Consider the following 20157-nt stretch of genomic DNA (forward strand, 5'->3'; position numbering starts at 1 on the left):
TAATCTTAAGAAAAAGGTTAAGAACAAGACGCATGTTGAGGTTTTGATATGTGAGGCCTATATTGTTAAGGAGATCTCAACATTTATCTCGTACCATTTCGAACCTCATTTGAGAACGAGAATCAATCGTGTTCCTAGCATGATGATAGTGGTGAAGTGCCTTCTAGTGGAAACTTGTTAATATTCTCTAATCCTAGACGACCCACACCTAAAAATGTCATAAGGAAAAGATATTTGTTTGAAATAGAGTTTAGACAAACACACAATTATGTGCTATTTAACTGTGATGAGCTGGGACCTTTTATTCAATAAGTATATGTACTACTTAAACTTTGTTAAAAATGTACTATTTATATATTGTAATATTATAAACTCAACTAATTTTAAAAACCTTCTAGGCAACATCGATAATATTTACTATCCAATAACTCACAACTGACCAAATCCCAAATCTTTCGATTATAAGATGAACAATTTACGACATGGTTCAAAACACATGTAAGTGCTATCACAAACTCATTATCTCTTGTAAAGTTACTATATGTCATTACAGAATTCTTGTTTACTATTCATTGGTGTACATGATGTACAAGGTTTATGAAATGGGAAAGAGTGTTGCTATTTCATTGTCTTCACCAAGCCTAGGCCTTGAAAGAAAAGTTAAGTGCTACAACGAGTATTTTGTCAATGGATATGTGTTTCATACTCAAGAATACGGACATGGAACAAAAACATATAATAGTGGTGTTTGTTTTAAGGGATCGATTTGTAATGAGTTTGAAGTTGACTAGTATGGTAAATTAGAAGAGGTCATCGAATTGCAATATCATAGCGAGCAGAATAGAGTGTTTTTATTCAAATGCTATTGGTATGACACCACTGACAGAGAAATCAGATTAGATCCTTAGTATGGTCTGGTCGAAATAACCTCTAAAGCTAGACTCCGCAACGTAAACGATGTCTTTGTTTTCACAAAGCAATGTCAACAAGTTTATTACACATGCACCCCTTCCTTTAGAAAGGACCGATCAAGAGTTTATTGGTTATCCATTTTAAAAATGAAACCCAGGGGTCGTGTCGAGGTTGTTCAGGATGGGAAAGAAGACACAAGTGTGCAAGATGAAGTTTTTCAAGTTAGTGAGTTGGTTGAACCATATCGAGTTGCTCCTTCGATTGATTTAGAAGAAAATTCAAATTTTTGTGTTTTCGATGATAGTCTTGTTGATGTTGACGCAGAGGAGTTGAATGTTGTTCTGAGCATTAGCGGACAAGCAAATGTCGATGAAGATCATGATATCCAAATTGAAGATTGCGATGGAGCTGAAGACGATTCAATTGACGATGAAGAAGAAAATTCTGACTAACTATCAGAACACGAAAGTGTAAAGCATTTTTTAATTTTGTAACATGAAATATTTATTTTATAATTGTTCACTTATGTTATTTTTCTGTGCGATCAGTTTGTAATTTAAGTGTTTGCAGGAGGATAAATAGGCAATACAAACACAATCTGTCATGAAGAGTGCATTATCACCGACGGATTTCCATACGGACGTAGTTCGTCGATATTTTATAGAGAGTTGAAAAATATTGATTGCATATGCCATTATCACCGACATTGATACCGACATAAATATTTTGTTGGTATTTTACCTAGAGTTGAAAAATATTTACTGCACATGCCATAATCACCGACGTCTCTATGGACATATATAGTCCGTCGACATTTGTCGGTGCAGTTCACAATCATCAACGGACTGTGCAAATTCCAAAGGGCGGATATTAATGCATCTCTGCACGCATGTATATGCCGACGGACTGCGAAAATTCTAGAGGGTCATTTTGAAATTTTAGTGCGAAATTCAAAATTTACCGACGGATTTTTGAAAATTCACCGACGGAATAATTAAAAATAATATTATTTAAATAATCTGTCGGTGATTTCATCGGTAAAACTGCACTATAAATCCCAGCGACCGCATCTTCAGTTCATTTCTCTCCTCTTTCGTTTCATCTCATCTTTTTTCTCTCATCTATTGTGAAAATTTTCATTTTTTTTCTTCTAATCTTCAACTTCTTGTAATCTTCAACAAATTAAAAGGTATGTATTTTCATTTAATATGCTTAATGATTTTATTTTTCCCATTTTTCTTTGTTTTATTAATAATATATTTTTGTTGTGTTTTTTGTTTTTTTTTTTTTTGTATTGTATGTAGATAAAGTCCTGAAATAAATACACTATTAAGGTAAGCATTTTTCATTCCTAAAGTCTATAGTTTTTTTTTTTTAATTTGTTCAATATATTTTATTGTTTATATTGCCACAATAATTGAATACTTTGTTGAATTTTAATTGTTATTGTTGAAGTTACCTTGTAAATGGTAATTGAATATATAGGATTAAATTTAATAATTTTATCTCAATTTTACTCTATTATTGCATGATATGTGTTTAATTATTTCCATTAATTTTAATTGTTATTGATGAATTTCTATAAATATTAGTTGAATATATAAAATTAAACGATATTTTTTTTCTTTATTTTATTGTTAAATTTGTATAGATGTTAGGTTATATATAATATTTTTCAATGGAGTCAATTAGTTTGTGGCTGTTGTCAATATTTGCAGGTTTTAAAACTTTGGATGCTCTCCAGTATAGGGGAGGTGCTGCCGAATTTTTTTTTAATAATCAAATTTAATTATATAATTATTCATATAAATTTATGTGGATGCGTAGAATGAAATCAACAACATGTCGTAAACATATGGTTGCAGCTAGTTCTTCTAGCAGCGAGGATGCCTTGTCCTTAGGTGCCGATCAAAAAGAGGCACCTGTGCCGACTTGCGATGTTGCCTCTTTGAGCACGGTTTTACAGCGCAGAGGCGGTGTGCCTTCACAACGGAATCAATTCACCCGCAAGTACCAGGCACATTGGAAGGACGACCTTTCAATGTAAGTTTGTTTCAGTTTTTGTTGGTTTTTAATTATAACATAATTTATGAATAACTAATTAATATTTCATTAATTTAATTTTTTTTCAGGTTCATAAACATTAAGGCTGCCTGAGTAATAACATTGGCGTTTAAATCGTCGATGGAGATTCCATTATTTCAATGGAGTTAGGTTTCCAGACATCCTGAATGGAGACGTTATATCGATGCATGGTTTCTAAGATTTCAGGTTGGTGTTAAGTTCTAATTTCTAACTTATTTTTAATAAATTATTATTATAATTGTAAATAAATTTTTATTTTTATTTTAAATAAATTATTTATACACAACACAAATTTGAGTGGGACAACGCACATGACAATGTTGCGAGGAGGGTGTGGGAAAATCACGCGGCAACTAGGTATCATATTCCACGAGAGATAATGGTCTCCAAGGCTGGAATGACGTGGTGGTTTGGAGGGATTTCAAATCGCCATACATCCCAGGGGATATATGACCGCAATATATTCAGCACGTGACGTTTGAGCAGTTCACACGATGCTCACAATCCGATGCCGACAACCAAAATTAGCAAATTCATGGTTCGGTGACCACGCACACCGATGACTTCGTTTCGTTTGTTGCACATGCTAAACAGATGGTAAGATTAATTTAAATGAAATATATTGTTAATTAATTTGTTGTTACTTATAAATATATTTAACTTGCAACATTTTTTTTCTTACAGGCTACGTCTCTTGGACGTGAGCCGAGCCTAATGAAGCTGTTTGTAGAGACACATGTGCGAAGTGAAGACCGCCAAAAGGGGATGCAACAGTTCATGGAAAATCGCACTCAACACTTTGTGATATGTTCGTTCAACCATTTTATTTCATAAGTTATTATTTTCTTGAATTGAATATGATGATTTCTTTTTTCATTTTCAAGAGACCTATAATAGTCGATTGAGGGAGAGATATTGGGATGATCCTTCGACCCATCCGGATTTCGATATGGATTTGTGGATAGAGGTAGGATCGTCTGGTAGACTAGATAAAAATCGAGTGTGCGGGCTCTCCAACACTACGACCGAGAACTTGCGGGCATCCTGTAGTGTCTCAATCCTTGGGAGCTCTCAATCAGTATCAAGCACCTAGTCTGAGAAGTTCATGGCCTTGAAACAACAACATGAGCGACTCTTGGCGGATTATGAATAACTCCGCCAAATGGACATGGACATTAGATCACATATGGGTGATACATGTGCACGTCCTTCTTGGTCGTTTGGTCCCGGGAACAACTAGCCTCCTCCTCCTCCTCTGCCATTGTTCTAGTTTATTTTTTTTGGAAAAACATTAATTTGTAATGAATATTTGGATGAATATTATTTAACTTTATTTTGATATTTTTAATGTTTCATACAAATTTATTTGTATAATTGGTTTTTTTTACTATTAATTTAAATAATTTTATATGATTTATTCTAAATAATTTTTTTAATTTTTTTTAAATTACAACCGATGAATTTCCAGACAGATATAGTCCGTCAGTATTTTATAGAGAATTGAAAAATATTTACTGCATATGCCACTTTCACTGACGCTTATACCGACAGACAAATTTCGTCAGTATTTTACCAAGAGTTGCAAAATATTTACTGCATATGCCATAGACACTGACAAAATAATTTCGTCAGTGATTTACCGCTGGAAATATAGACGGAATTATTCCGTCGGTATATTCCCAACATGATATTTTTTTTGCGAGCATTTTCATTTGTAAATCAATCGATTTTTGATTTTTTTTAACCGAAAGAATTAGCGACAGAAAGTCAAATTATCGACGAACGCTATGCCGACGGATGTGTTCCGTCGGGGAATTAGTCGTTAAACTGTTAAATGTTATAGTGAAAAAAATAAACATAAGATAATTATAAGTTTAAACTCTGAAAATCTTTTTCTTCAGAAAATTTATTAAAAAATAATATAAAAATCATTCTTGAACTCACCCAATAACATAAGTTTTTTAAATTAAAATAATTTTTTAAGCAATTTATCATAAAGTAGTTTAATTAAGGAGGTGTGTTTTTGTTAATTTAATGCCAAAGTCAAGGTGGCTGTTCGTGAACCCTAGTTATTTATGGAATACTTGAGATGCAATAAAATCAATTAACTTTGCTCATGGTTTGTGTAGAAGGCAGGCCGGCAAGTTGGGTGGGAATCAAATATACAAAAATACAAATGGCAATTGCCTTAAATCATGGCATTATAGTACTAGGTAATTAGCCAAATAATTCTTAATAAGCCACCGGTTTCAGAAGACTTTCTTGGATGGTGACATCAAACTCCTTCTGCTTCAAAAAGTCGTGGTCTCACATTATTCCTTCTTTCTTTTTTGTCAAGGAATATTTATCGTCATATATATATTTTCAGATTTTCTTTCTCAAAAAATAGTGTGATCTAGTGAATTTTTCTTCAAATTTTGAAGTTCTTGATTTGATCAAAGGGCTGCTAAACGATCCGTGAATATTTCCCTTATTTCTTAACCATTACAAATGTATTAAATCCCATTCCAATCTTCAAATATATGCTCAGAAACACACTTATTTTAAGTTGGTGAGACAGAGGGAGCTTCATCTCTCATAAAATTCTGGTTGTAATCAAATGTTATGCCCATGGTTATGTTAACAAAAGACAGGCGGAATTTGAAATTGCCACTCAAAAGAATGAAGAATGCCACCTCGAAAATGGCAGGCGCATGAAATTAGATATCATGAATGCATTTTGTACAAGTAGAGTTTGGTAAGATTCTAGAATTGGATAGGACAGGATTGAATTCAATGGATCAATTGTTTTGTTTTCTGTTTTTTTTTGTTTATGTTCTTCGTCATATTTTGTTCAACAGGTTGCAATTAATTACACTTTTTAAATGAATTTCTCATTCTATCTATATTTTGTGAGATTGGAAAAATAATTTATATAAAATTATTTATGGGACATGTGCTTTTGATTGAAACATCAATTTATATAAAATTTAAGTGTAAATAATTTTTCATGTAAATATATAGTTAAGCTAGTTATTACCACAAGAAATTTTAGTCTTACAGGAGCATATTTATAATCTAGCTGTCTTGATTTTATCGGTTTAGTTTATTGGTGAATATTAAACTAAATTTATTCGAAAAATTCTCTTTTACTATAGTTCCTATATGTTAAATCATAAAATTCTACCATGAAAATGCTAAATTAATTGTTGTATCAGTTTTATCTCCATACCATTTTGATTTCTCAATTAAGATTTTTTCTTTAAATCACTAAACAAAAATATTAAATTTCATATAAAATGAAGTTATTTTTTATTTATAAAAAAATACAATTTGAATGAAAAGTTTTTTTATATGCTGATGTAAAAAATAATATTTTTTATATATATTTTAATGTATTTTTAATTTTTTTTTTAAAAAATAATTATTATCATGCTTTCAAATACATTTAAATTATAAATGTATATGAGATATAGGGGCTTAATGTTTGGTTTTTAAAATAAAAAAGATTAACTATATGTTTAATAAAAAAATAAAGGGACGAAATGACAGCCACCTTTATATATATATATATATATATATATATATCACCTCAGCACGATTGTGATGTTATGTTTTGTCCGAATTGCAGCCAATACTAATATTGTTTTTGTCGAGACTTGAGAAACCTTCTGTGGCCACGAAAAGCCACCAGACACAACAACACTTGCAATTTGTTTTTTTTATTTAGTCTATAAACCGTTGACAATGAAAAACCATTGGCTGACACAAATAAATTGCTTTTCTCTACGCTTCACTAAATTCCTTTCTTAGCTGTGCATGCCACATTCTTTTCTCCCCTCATCACTGCTTCTCTAATTCCTTCTGAGTTTAGTCAGATCATCGTTTGAAGATCTTGTTGGGCCAGGTAAGCTCGATGTTCTCTTTTTTCTTTTCTCCAAGATTACATGTCATCTAGAATTCTTGCAAGTTACTCTTTTTACCCTGATATTGTTCAGGAGTTCTTGACTTGATCAGATCAGAGTTCAGGACATAGTTTCTTGCTCATTGTGTTCTTACAAGCTATATAGTAAAGCGTGAATTAAAATTCTCAAAAAAAAAGAAAGAATTAAAAGTATCTTATTGAGCTTTACAAACAATTTATTGGTGTCATTAATCTAGTGTGTGATTCAAATTTTCTATTTAACATATTGAATAAAAACTAGTACTTTCTCTATATAAAACTATAACGGGAAACAAGAAAATATATGATCTTTCTTTTACCAAAACAACGTTTAACATTACCTCTTGGTGTTTTCTTGCCATTGAGAAATATTTTTGGTGGGCATTTCGGAAGAAGATCGGTGATGGTTTTAAAAATATCCATAAGGGCAGAAAGTAGACATGTCAATTAATTTGATCCAATTCGAGACAAACAACCTAGCTTTAACTTGATCATATGGGAGGCGGGGAAAGTGTGGATTTTGATGCTCCTCTTAACTTACTTTTCATCACCAATAAACTGTAATTTAATTAATATTAATATTTATTTTTCTTTTAAAATGTTTTTGGCTAATAGTTGATCTTATCCTTTATGGTGGTTCTCGATTTCCTTATGTTTATCTTGGAAAATGTTCATCTAGTTTCTGCATGTATGTATGACATCTTGGTATGGCCTCGTATATATAGAATACTTTGCTTCCTTTTACTGATTCTTTTTGGCTCTGAACTTCACTTAATTCTTTCTTTCTCTCAAAGCAGGACAGGAGGTCTCCTGGTTGTCGACCAGCTTGGCACTGGTTCCTTCTTCTGTGTGCTAATCAAAATCCTTGAAGACAATATAATGGACCAAGTATGTTTTCCTTTCACTTTTGCTTAATTTTGTTAGTGAGAGGACCAAAATTGTAAGTTTAGTAAAATAGAAGCTCTTTTTTTTAAATTTAGCATTAAAATCTTGTCCAATTTTCTTTGGGTCCTTTTAGTTTGAAAAATATATGATTTAGTCCAAGACTTTATTATATTTACATTTCAATCCCTACGTCTGAGAGAAAAGAAAAAACATCTCACGTTAAATGATGAAATAGAGAAAAGGTTATTGGTTGGTCATATTTTGATAGCAAAAAAGATTTATCTCAGTATCGACTAGTTCTATTTAACGAGATGAGTTTTATTAAAATCTTTTTAAATTTTTATATTGTTTTAAAAAGTGTATCAAGGTTGATTATGTGTTTTTGAATTGTTTTGTATTTTTTAGTTGATAGATTAATTTTTTGATATTTTAAAATATATATTAAATGTTTTTAAATAAAAATGGATTGAATAACGGTTTTCAAGATCAGAAAAAATAGTTAGTTTATCTATACACCCTTTTTTTTATTAAAAAGAAATACTTTATTTACTAAAAACCCACCTATGGACCTATGGTATTGTAAAATTCTTAGCAAGATCCACCTATTAAGTATATATATAGTTAGTTTATCTACATCTATTTTTATTTTTTAAAAAAATACATTATGAAGGACCATGGAAATGTTAGTCCTCTTCTTATAGTGTATTGTGGATTGGAATAGTATTTTTAATTTTTTTTTGTTCTTTATTTGTTTTACTATGATCATTGAATTATTTTTTTAATTTCATCTTTTCATGTTTTATTGATTGATGATTGGGTTTGATGTTTTTTTTGTGTTTCTTTTTTACTGGTTATGGCGGCGTCTAAAAAACATCTCAACATTGTGTTGGCTCGTTATTTTAAAGAAAAAAAATGATTTTGTTGTTTGTGAAAAAATAAAAATAAGAGGATGAAACTGAAAATAACGTGAAATGGTAGCCCTTTATTTTAGAAAAAACAAATTCTCATTCGGTCCTTTGTTTTTTTTAATTCTCTCATCTTTTTCTTTTTAATTTCATCCTTCTACATCACATTGATTGATTATTTAGCCTGATGATTTGTTTCGTATTGGTTTTTGTCAGTTTATAACGGTTTTTTTAAAAAATATTCCAACATCGGGTTTGTTCTCATATTCTAAAAATAATTCAGTTTTATTGTTTAGAAAAAATAAAAGATGAGGGGACCAAAATTGAAAGTTTAGTAAAATAGCAACTCTTTTTTGAAAATTTAGCCTTAAGATTTTGTCTAATTTGTTTTTGTCCTTTTAGTTTGGAAATTATTTCAAGATTTTATTCACATTTCAATCATTAAGTTTGAGAGAGAAGAGAAAATGTCACATGGTAAATAATGAAATATAAAAAAAAGTTGTTGGTTTGGCCATTTTTCAATAACAAAAAAGGTCGATCTCAATGTTGACCAATTTTATTCAATGAAAAGAGTCTCATTGAAGTCTTTTTAAACCTTTATATTTTCTAAAAAAGTATATATATTATGATTATGTGTTTTTGGATTTTTTGGCATTTTTGAATTGATAGGTTGGTTTTTTTTAGATTCTGACAGTTTTTATTAAGTGTTTTTAAGTAAAAATAGATTGAATAATGAATTTTAAGGTTAGAAAAACACCTCCTAATTTTTCGGCCACCTATCTAGTGAGCAAATTCTTGGCATTAGACAACTCTTCATTAGTACTACATTTTATCCGTCCAATTTGAAAACTAAAATTGGCTAAAACGCGCCTAGGCCGGAAGGCTATTCTCATATTGCATCATTTAAAAAAAAAATAAGTAGATCACATGTCGTCTACTCAAGACTATTATTTTTTATAAAAAAAAAATAGAATTAACGATGCATAGTCCACTATAACAAATTTTGATCCCCATTGATGACCAAAAAATCAAGATTTTGGACCCCTAAAATCCTATTTTCAATATGTTTTTACTTAAAAATATATAAAAAAAAATCCTAAAAATCTCAATAATCTTATTTCAAACTCAAAACACCTTCTAATTAGTCTAAAATCCAAAATTAATCCAAACAAAAAAAAACTTTCTAGATTTCGATTTATTTTTTCTAGCATGATTAAAGGCTAAAATCACCTATATCAAACTCTTCTCTTGAAAATAAACCCAATAAAGCCAATATTGGGTTTTTTTAATGTGATTGATCAAAAGAGCACAAATACCGGACCAATATTAAAAATTAAGGGACTACAATGAAATTTAACCAAAATTACATGGACCAAATAATGAAAATTGAAGGACCAAAATGAAAAATATGAAAAAATAAAGCTCCAAAATAAACTTTAACTAAAACTACAAGGATCAAATAAATAGAAAGTGACAATTTTATGGACTACAATGTACTTGAACTGTTCATTCTGTTTTATTATATTAGGAGTAAAGATTAAGAATAAGATATTGTGCGATTCAGCAACTACATACCATGAACTAAAATCATATTACATTAAATTAATTTAGTTTAATGAATCCAATACATGTTCTTAACTTCTGTTTTTCGTGAGAACTGTTATCACTATAAGCATTTTTCCCCGTAAAGACATCCTAATTGAAATAATTGTCGTACGATTTTATATATAGTCTGATTTAGTTGTTCTTTTTTAGTTTACTAATTTGGATTTTAAATTGAATTTAATTAATAAAAAAATATGAAAAGAAAATCTAAATGAAACTCTTTTATTTACAAATCAATTCCTATTAAAATTAACTTTGAAAATAATATTTTATAAACACACATCTCTTTTTTTTCTTTTAAAAACCATGTCTCATCAAAAACAACTTAAAGATAGATATAACAACTTATAACTGCACGCGAGAATAAATATAATGCTCAGCCCAGGTGTAGTTGAAATACATCCGACTATACATTTTACTAGTATGTTAGTCTGCGTTTCGTAATAAGTTAATATTATTTTTTAAAAAAATATTAAAAAATACTAAAAATATCTTACAGCCATGTCAAACCCAATAATTTTGGATCTGATAGTCATGTCAGACCCACACATCTGGGTTTAGCGATCTTATCAAGCCCAAGCGATTATTTGGGTTTAACAAACATGTCTGGTTTAAGTTTATTTGGGTCTAAAAACATTTAATAATAATAACAGTAGCAGCAGCAGCAGCAGCAGCAACAACAACAACAATAATAATAAGAAAAGGAATAATAATAATAATAAATAAATAAATGTAACAACAACAACAATAATCATACTAACAATAACAATAACAATAATAATAAAAAAATATATAACAATCATACTAATAATAATAGTAATAAGCACAACAACATTAATAAAAACAACAACCATGCCGAACCTAATCGTATCGGGTCTAACAAACAATGTTAGACCCAAGGTGCTTGGGTCTGGTATCCATGACTGACCCAAATAAAGTTGGGTCAAGCATGTTGCCAAACCCAACTAAACTTTGAGTTAGACATGGTTGTTGGACACAAGTTACTTGGGTGTGGTAAGACGTCTAACCTAAGTTTAGTTAGATTTGACAACATCCCAAATCCAAGGTGTTTAGATCTGACATTCATGCCTAACTCAAGTTTAGTTGGGTTTAACAACATGCTAGACTCACATTACTTAAGTCTGATAAACTTGTCTGACTCAAATTTACTTCAGTAATCATAACAACAACAACAACAACAATAAAAATAAAAATAATAAGGATAACAACAACAACAACAACAACAACCATGTTATACCCAATCGCTTTAGGTCTGGTAAATTAGACTACACTCAAGATACTTGGATTTGACAATATGTTGCTAGACCCAACTAAACTTTGGATTTGACAATATCTCAAACCCAAGGTGCTTGGATCTGACATCCATACCTGATTCAAGTTTAGTTGAGTTTGTCAAAATGTCAGACTCATATTATTTGAGTCTGGTAAACATATTTTTTTAATGGCATGGTCATCACTCATTAGCTGGGGAAGAAAAAGAAAGCCAAAGAAACTTCTCATGAAAAGATAAGATAAAAAATTAAAAGTAAAACTACTATTATAATTTATAATGAAATATCTTTTAAACTGATCTTAAAAAGTAAATAGACAAATCATTATTTGACCAAGCAAATATTTGAGAGGCAGTAGACCTTCCAGCACTTAGTTTTCAAGCACTTTTTGGCCTCTTAGCTAACCTTATCTCTACAGCAGCTAACCTTATCGCCACATCTGCTGTGTAGAACAATGCTCAGGGCATATGAAAGAACTCTAAGAGTTGGGGGAAAGAAAAACTACATCGCCATACTGTGATTTTTTTGGCTTTAGTCAATGGCGATGGATCCTAAAGTATGTGTTGACTTATTTCAAAGTTACTAGTTTCTATAGCTTCCTCACTTGATACCTATAAATGGTACGAGGGGCAAGAAATTAACAGAAAACTGTGTTGCCAAACACGAAGAAGAAGTTGGATTTGTAAACTAGAAACATCCACAAGAGTAAATTAAAAGAAAAATAGTCAAGATTGTTAATTTAATTTATTTTCATAAACAAATTAAAATATTATAATTGAATTGAATTATATGATTTAACATTTTATTTAAACATAAGAATTATAAGTTATTAATTGAATTTAAATTTACTTATAAATTAAATTCAATTTAGTATATAATTTTGTTTCAAACAAGTTGATTGTGTTAGTGCATGTATAATATTTTTTTTTTATGTTTCAAGGTTTAGAAGATTTTAAAGTGGATTTGTACGCTAATTAATATTAAGTTTATTTATTCGATGATCTTAAAAGTATACTTTCCTCATTAATTTAGTATATTCAAAAAAATAAATCATTTAAATATTAATTCCATAAAACAATATGAAATAAAAAGCAAATCTCCTTGATCAGTACCCTAGCTTTTAATTTGGGGTTGGTGCATGTATATTATATACATTTCTCAACAAAAATATATATTTTTATTAAATAAAACACGTAATATAATTTTCATTAAAATATTTACAAATATTTTACATAAAACAATCCACTGGGTATTAATCTAATAGATTATATCAACCTTTTTTTTCAATTTTTTATTAACTAAAATTAAAATCATAATATTAAAGTAATTTTCAAATAAAAGGATATTTTGATACCAAGTGTCTATTTGAGAGCGTAGTAAAGATTTATTTTCAAAATATTTTTTACTTGGAAATGCATCAAAATAATTATTATTTTTTAAAATTATTTTTTACATTAACACATCGAAACGATCTGAAAATACTAAAAAATATTTAATTTGAAGCAAAAAAAATCAAAATTTGATCAAAAGTCAATTCAACCGCATCCCTAAACTAGGCCTAAATAAAAAATATGTGGAATATAAAGAGTGTTTTAAAATTATTTTCTTAATCAAGGAGGGAGTTAGTGAAATTATGAGGCTCTCCAAAACAACTTGATTGTTCCAAAAACAACTCGGTTAACCAGTAAAAAAAATATGAAGATGAGATTGAAAAAAAAAAACTAATAGAAAATAATCTCTTGACCCAACTTCTTGTCTAACCCAAGTTAAAAATTAAACCATATAAGAGTTTTCTGATATGACCCAATCAACTTAACCAATCCAAAAACAATCTAATTGGCTTTTTAAAAAAAATACGAGGTTGAAAATAAGATAAAAAACATTGAAAAAATATATTCAACCTAATTCTTTATTTAACCTAGATTTTAAATTAAATCAATTGCGAATTCTACCGTGACTTCAAATTGAAAGTGTAACGGTTGACATGTTCATAATCAAAGCAGTAGAGCTGATTTAACCAATTTCCAAAACTTAAGTGATTACACGGTAAATTTAGCTCCTCCCATGAAAACGGGTTTGTACAGTGCTTCGTCCAACTTCACTATGTTGCTCTTAAATTCTCTCGCTCTTTGTAAATGCCCTAAATATTTATTTCTTGCGTGGATTTGGTTTGTTTGTTTACCATCATACATTCTATCTTTCTGTTGGGATTATTCTTTCGCATTTTTTCCCTTCTCTACTTTAAGCCAAGGTTTTGAGATTTTAAGTTTCATATAAAAAATAATTTTTTTAATTATTGAAATATTATATTTAATCTTAACTGGTGTATAAGTTAATATATATATCAAATAAAAAAGTAATTAGACATATTATATCAAAATGATTTTTTTTTCTAAAGCAATGTTACAAGAAACTAGGAACTAATAATAGATTAATCAATAACATGAATAATAGCTTGCAACTAGTTTCGTGCTCATGACGTCCTAGCAAGGTTTTTTTTTTTTAAAAAAAAAATATTACTCACAATCTCATGCTTACAAAGTAACCATATGAAACCCAATATGAGTAAAAGCAAATTCATAAGATGAAAATGTAAGATACATTGTTTTTTTATTTATTTGTTAACTCTTCATCAATGTCACTAAACCTAGTTTATTAAATCAATCTTAAAATCTTTTGACTTGATTTTCTACATGTCACGAGATTCAAATTAATTATATGAAAGTTATTTTAATTTAACAAAAGTATATTTAACAATGCTAAAAATAATTTGAATAACCAATAAAAATATAAATTGATTTTTTAAAAAAATTAATATAATATATTTTCTTATTTTGATATAGAGATGGAGGCTAAACAAATCACCTCTAGATATCCATGGATAAACACAAAAATCATGAATCGGGTAACGAGCATGATAATAATATGCAAGCCAAGGCGGTCATCTATCCATTTTTTTCCCCAGCCCTCGTTCTCTCCTTGTCTGCCTTGCATTGGGCTTGGGTTATATGGAATTAGAGCTTAAATTAAAAAGTTCATATATAATTAGAAACTGAATTAAAAGAAAAAGGCTTAGACTAACCTAGGATGAAATTCAAGACTCGATTGAAGGCTTCTTATACAACCAGGAAAAACGAAGTTACAAAAAACATAACTGGCATGTGGAGACCATGCCCTAGCATGTTGGAGGACCTGTTGCATTGTGTTGGCGCGTGCGGCGTCCACTAGCTTCCGAAATCAGTCTTTCTTGGTGTCTCTACACAGTAGACGATCACAATCTCTTGAGTTTAAATCTCTCAATTAAAAAAAAAAGAAATGAAAAACCCAAAGAATATTGTGTAAAATCAAGCCCAAGTTAAAATGTCAGTTTTTTTTACCTCTTAAAAACTTACAAACTTACAGAGACCTTATCAAAACAAAACCATCAACACCAATTTTGAATGGAATAAATATGGAAGGATTAAATATAAAAAAAGAAAGTTCAAGAAAAAAAGAGAGGCATGCTTAAATAATATGAAGCTACAGTGAATTGCAAACCTAAGATGAATCATAAACATGATCATTGTTATATATATAAAATTACATTCCAATTATGAAATTGACGTTAATAATCAGGAAAAAAAATATTTTACCCTAATATAAATTAAATTACTATAATAAACTACTCTAACCTTCCTTTAAATGAAACATCTTTTAAGCATAAATTATTTAAAGAAAAAATTTGAAGTTATGACCTCTTTTGTAAAAGCGCTCACTGCTACTAGCCCAAAAAGTTATGGGCAAATTATAACATATACTAGAAAATATCAATGTGTCTTTTATTATTTATCTAAACATAAATTACTATAGATTAAAATAGTATAATGATGGAATTGTTTTTAGCAATGAAACTTGCTAAGCATACAGTTGGGGCTAGGATTATTTTTTTCATAGGATACATTTGATATTAGAAGAATGATTGAGAACAAAATGATCTGTTTTGAATTTTTGAGCTATAGTATAGATACTGATTTGTCCTTCAGGGAGCAAATTTTTAACATTTGGATTGGAAGCTTCTTTTATCTTTTTTTTTTAAACAATAGAGATATCATTAATCATGTTCTTGAGGGGGAAAATATGCATGTGTTGAGGGGCTTCATTGCTTTTTTCTTTTATTGAAATAGTTCAAATATAAAATAATCATTGGATTTCAACAAAATAAAATTGCATGTAGAGGTGTTTTCGTTGTTTCCAAATGCTTGTCAGACCCAAAGCACGCAGGTCTGACAACGTTTGCGAACCCAAGTACCTTAGGTCTGGTATGTGGGTCTGGATTGGTTCCAGCAATTGGGTCTTGCGACCATGTCATATCCAGGACATTTGGGCCTGGCAACCACACCACACCTAAACACCTTGGCCAGACCTAATAACCTGGATTTGACGATCAAGCTAAACCCATGGCATCTAGATCTGGCAACCATGCCAAACTCACAGTAATTGAGTCTGGCAACCATGTCAGACCCAAGACGATTGAATTTGACGACCAGACCTAATCGTCTAAGCCGCGGGTCTGATAAATATGTCAAACCCAAAATGCCTAGACTTGATGATTATCCAAGTTTACATTAACATGGGTCTGCCACTTCCCACTGCCATTAAAATAAATATTTATATTGTTTGTTAATTGCCCGCAGCAAACCGCGAAGCCATAACATACTATTTGATAGTTATTTGTTTTTATGTGTATGTTTGTGAGCCGACAGCAGCCAGTGAAAAAGAATGAAGAGAGGCTGTTGAGACAATGAGACAGTAGGCGGAAGAGAGAGGGGGGCGGGGGCGGCTAGCTTCTCTGTTTTTTTTTTTGCCCCCTAATTTAAAAACATCAGTCATTGTTTTCCTTTCACTAATGCTGATTTGGTGTCTGTAGGAGCGCCCACAAAAGAAGAGGGTTAAACATACCGATCCATTTTGGGATCATGTTGAGAAGACAAATGATGGTGGTCCTTTCAAGTGCAAATTTTGCAAATCTATATTTGCTGCGTCTACTTCAATCTCAAGGTTCAAATATCATTTGTCAGGAGAAAGTGGGAAAGGAGTTGGTATTTGTGGAAGAGTACCCGTTGATGTTAAAGAAGCAGCCTACCAAGCAACGCACAAAAAACAAAATGCCATCCCACCAATTGATCATACAGTTCCTAATGTAGAAGCTCAAAGAATAGAGCAAGAAGGGAGGGATCTCCTAGATATGACAATGGAAGATTGGACAGAGAGTACGAGATGGGAAGAGTTGATGGTTATTGACGAAGCTGGTGGATCGAGAGGTTCTCAAGGGCAAGGAGGATATCCTTCAGACATACTAGATACAGAAAATTTGACACAGAGCAGAACCGTGGAAGGGATTGCACTTATTGACCAAGTTAGAGTTTATGAAGAGCAAGGGACAGAAGTTTCAGATGGTGGAATGGAGAATTTGACAGACAACTTCACCAGAGGTGTGTCGATAGTTACTGCCGAAAGTAGAGTTTCTGAAGGGCTTGATGCACATAAAGCTAAAGGAGAAGCATTGCTGACAACAAAGCTGGTAGGTCAGGCTTCTGACAGAAATAAGGAGACGATCTGGTCTAGCTTAATGAAGGATGACGTCTTAAGTGTTGGCATATATGGGATGGGCGGTGTCGGAAAAACATCACTGGTGACGCATATCCATAATCAGCTGCTACAAAGACCAAGTTCTTTCAATTATGTGTTTTGGGTTACCGTATCACAAAATTTCACCATCAGTAAATTGCAGTATCTTATTGCCAAAGCTATTAATTTAGACCTTTCAAATGAAGAGGATGAGAAGAAAAGAGCTGCAAAGTTGTCTAAAGCATTAGTTGCCAAGGGAAAATCTGTTCTCATTCTAGATGATTTATGGAATCATTTTCTGCTAGAAATGGTGGGCATACCTGTTGCAGTTAACGCGTGCAAGTTGATTCTCACAAGTCGATCGTTAGAAGTTTGTCGGCGGATGGGTTGCCAAAACAGCATCAAGGTAGAGCTTCTTACTAAAGAAGAAGCTTGGACTTTGTTCGTGGAGAAACTTGGGCATTATGATAAACTTTCTCCTGAAGTCGCAGCCATAGCAAAATCTGTTGCAGCAGAATGCGCTTGTCTACCACTTGGGATTATAGCAATGGCAGGAAGCATGAGGGAAGTGGATGACTTGCATGAATGGAGGAATGCATTGGCAGAATTGAAACGATCAGAAGTTGGGGTAGAAGACATGGAACCTGAGGTATTCCATATTTTGAGATTTAGTTACATGCACTTGAATGACTCAGCATTGCAACAGTGTCTCTTATACTGCGCATTTTTTCCAGAGGATTTCATCGTAGATAGAGAGGACTTGATAGGTTATTTGATCGATGAGGGAATAATTCAACCAATGAAGAGCAGGCAGGCAGAATATGATAGAGGTCAGGCTATGCTTAACAAGCTTGAAAATGCTTGCTTACTGGAAAGTTATATAAGCAAAGAAGACTACAGATGTTTCAAGATGCATGACTTGATTCGAGATATGGCTCTTCAGAAACTAAGGGAGAAATCACCAATCATGGTTGAAGTTGGGGAGCAACTAAAAGAATTACCAGATGAGGATGAGTGGAAAGTGGATGTCATGAGAGTTTCGTTGATGCAAAATCACCTCAAGGGAATTCCCTCTGGCTGTGCACCTATGTGTCCCAAGCTTTCAACGTTGTTTTTATCCTTAAATTTCAAGCTAGAAATGATTGCGGATTCCTTTTTCAAACATTTGCAAGGGCTCAAGGTTCTTAATCTATCATGCACCGCTATCCGGGAATTGCCAAGTTCCTTCTCCGACTTAGTGAATCTCACTGCTTTATATCTCAGAAGGTGTCACAATCTAAGATATATACCATCACTAGCAAAGCTTAGGGAGTTGAGGAAATTGGATCTCCGCTATAATGCACTTGAAGAACTGCCTCAAGGGATGGAAATGCTGTCCAATCTCAGGTATCCCCTTTTTTTTTCCCTTCTCTTTACCCTCTTTTTGACTGTGAAATACTTCGATCAAAATTCATTGATCTGAAATAGCAAACAGATATCATACAGGATAGAATGACTGACACCATTTGGACCATCTGCTATACCATCTCAGGTATCTTAATCTTTTTGGAAATAGTCTTAAGGAGATGCCTGCTGGTATATTACCTAAGCTCTCACAGCTACAATTCCTTAACGTGAACCGGGCGTCCGGCATTTTCAAGACAGTACGAGTAGAGGAAGTAGCATGCTTGAAGAGGATGGAAACTTTGAGATACCAATTCTGTGATCTTGTTGATTTCAAGAAGTACCTCAAATCTCCAGAAGTGAGGCAAGCTCTGACCACATACTTCTTCACAATAGGACAACTAGGTGTGGATCGAGTAATGGATTCTTTACTTTATATGACACCAGAGGAAGTCTTTTATAAAGAAGTTTTGGTTCATGATTGCCAAATCGGTGAAAAAGGAAGGTTTCTTGAGCTCCCAGAAGATGTTTCATCTTTCTCAATCGGAAGATGTCACGACGCAAGGAGCTTATGCGATGTTTCTCCATTTAAACATGCAACTTCACTGAAGTCCTTGGGGATGTGGAATGTGATGGGATAGAGTGCTTGGCATCGATGTCAGAATCCTCCACGGATATTTTTGAAAGCCTCGAATCGCTATACCTTAAAACTTTGAAGAACTTTTGTGTCTTCATTACAAGAGAAGGAGCTGCCCCACCATCATGGCAATCTAATGGTACCTTCTCTCATCTTAAAAAATTGAGAATAGGTGAATGTCCGAGTATGAAAAATCTGCTCTCCCTTGACTTGTTGCCAAATCTCACAAACTTGGAAGTGATTAAAGTTGATGACTGTGACCAAATGGAGGAGATAATAGCAGTAGAGGATGAAGAAGAAGGCATGATGGTTGAAGATAGCAGCTGCCAAAAATTTTAAAAATAAATTAAAGTGTCCAAAAGGAAGTATGGATAAAATCCGAAAAACGCTGCGAATCAAAATCTTAAATGGATAAAGGGCCTGTTGAGGCCCAGTTTTAATATCCAAAAGACCCACAACTACTTTCATTGCACGTGTTAAAAAAGTTCGAGTTCAGCCCTGTTCCCCTGACCCGTTTCGAAACTCACACTTTTATTTATTTATTTATTATTTTATGATTACCCTTTTGTCCTTTATTTATTTGTTAGGTAAGAACTCAAATAAGTCTTAGCTACTATAGTGGGATTCTTTACGTATATTCTTTTCGTTATATATATATATATATATATATATATATATATATATATATATATATATTGAATTCTATAATCCATTTTTGTTAATTTAATTTCAAATTACATGTTTATGCATAGAAAATGATGTTGGTTTGTAGTAAGGTTGAAAAATATGTGAAGACAAACACTTAATTGAAAACTTTAGGAACTAAATATTGATAAGCAATTTTTGGAGACTAAATTGAGCTGTAGCAATATTGATAAGCAATTTTTGGAGACCCACAACTAAATATGAATTTTTTTAATATAA

At 31.6% G+C, this 20157-nt stretch overlaps 1 protein-coding gene across 3 annotated transcripts; it reads left to right on the forward strand.

The window, feature by feature from the left end:
- Positions 1-6748: 6748 nt before the first annotated feature.
- Positions 6749-19801, forward strand: LOC133675016 (probable disease resistance protein At4g27220). Of its 3 annotated transcripts, none has more exons than XM_062096284.1 (5): positions 6749-6883; positions 7717-7807; positions 14450-14511; positions 16513-18599; positions 18745-19801. In XM_062096284.1, the coding sequence occupies exons 3-5, from the start codon at positions 14452-14454 to the stop codon at positions 19235-19237; spliced, it is 2640 nt and encodes an 879-aa protein (XP_061952268.1). In that variant the 5' UTR covers positions 6749-6883; positions 7717-7807; positions 14450-14451; the 3' UTR covers positions 19238-19801. The 3 variants fall into 3 exon arrangements, with proteins under 3 accessions (XP_061952268.1, XP_061952280.1, XP_061952275.1); XM_062096296.1 differs by having other exon boundaries at positions 18699-18836; XM_062096291.1 differs by lacking the exon at positions 14450-14511.
- Positions 19802-20157: the final 356 nt, after the last annotated feature.

Source organism: Populus nigra, chromosome 1 (assembly GCF_951802175.1).
Source record: "Populus nigra chromosome 1, ddPopNigr1.1, whole genome shotgun sequence".
Lineage (NCBI taxonomy): Eukaryota > Viridiplantae > Streptophyta > Magnoliopsida > Malpighiales > Salicaceae > Populus > Populus nigra.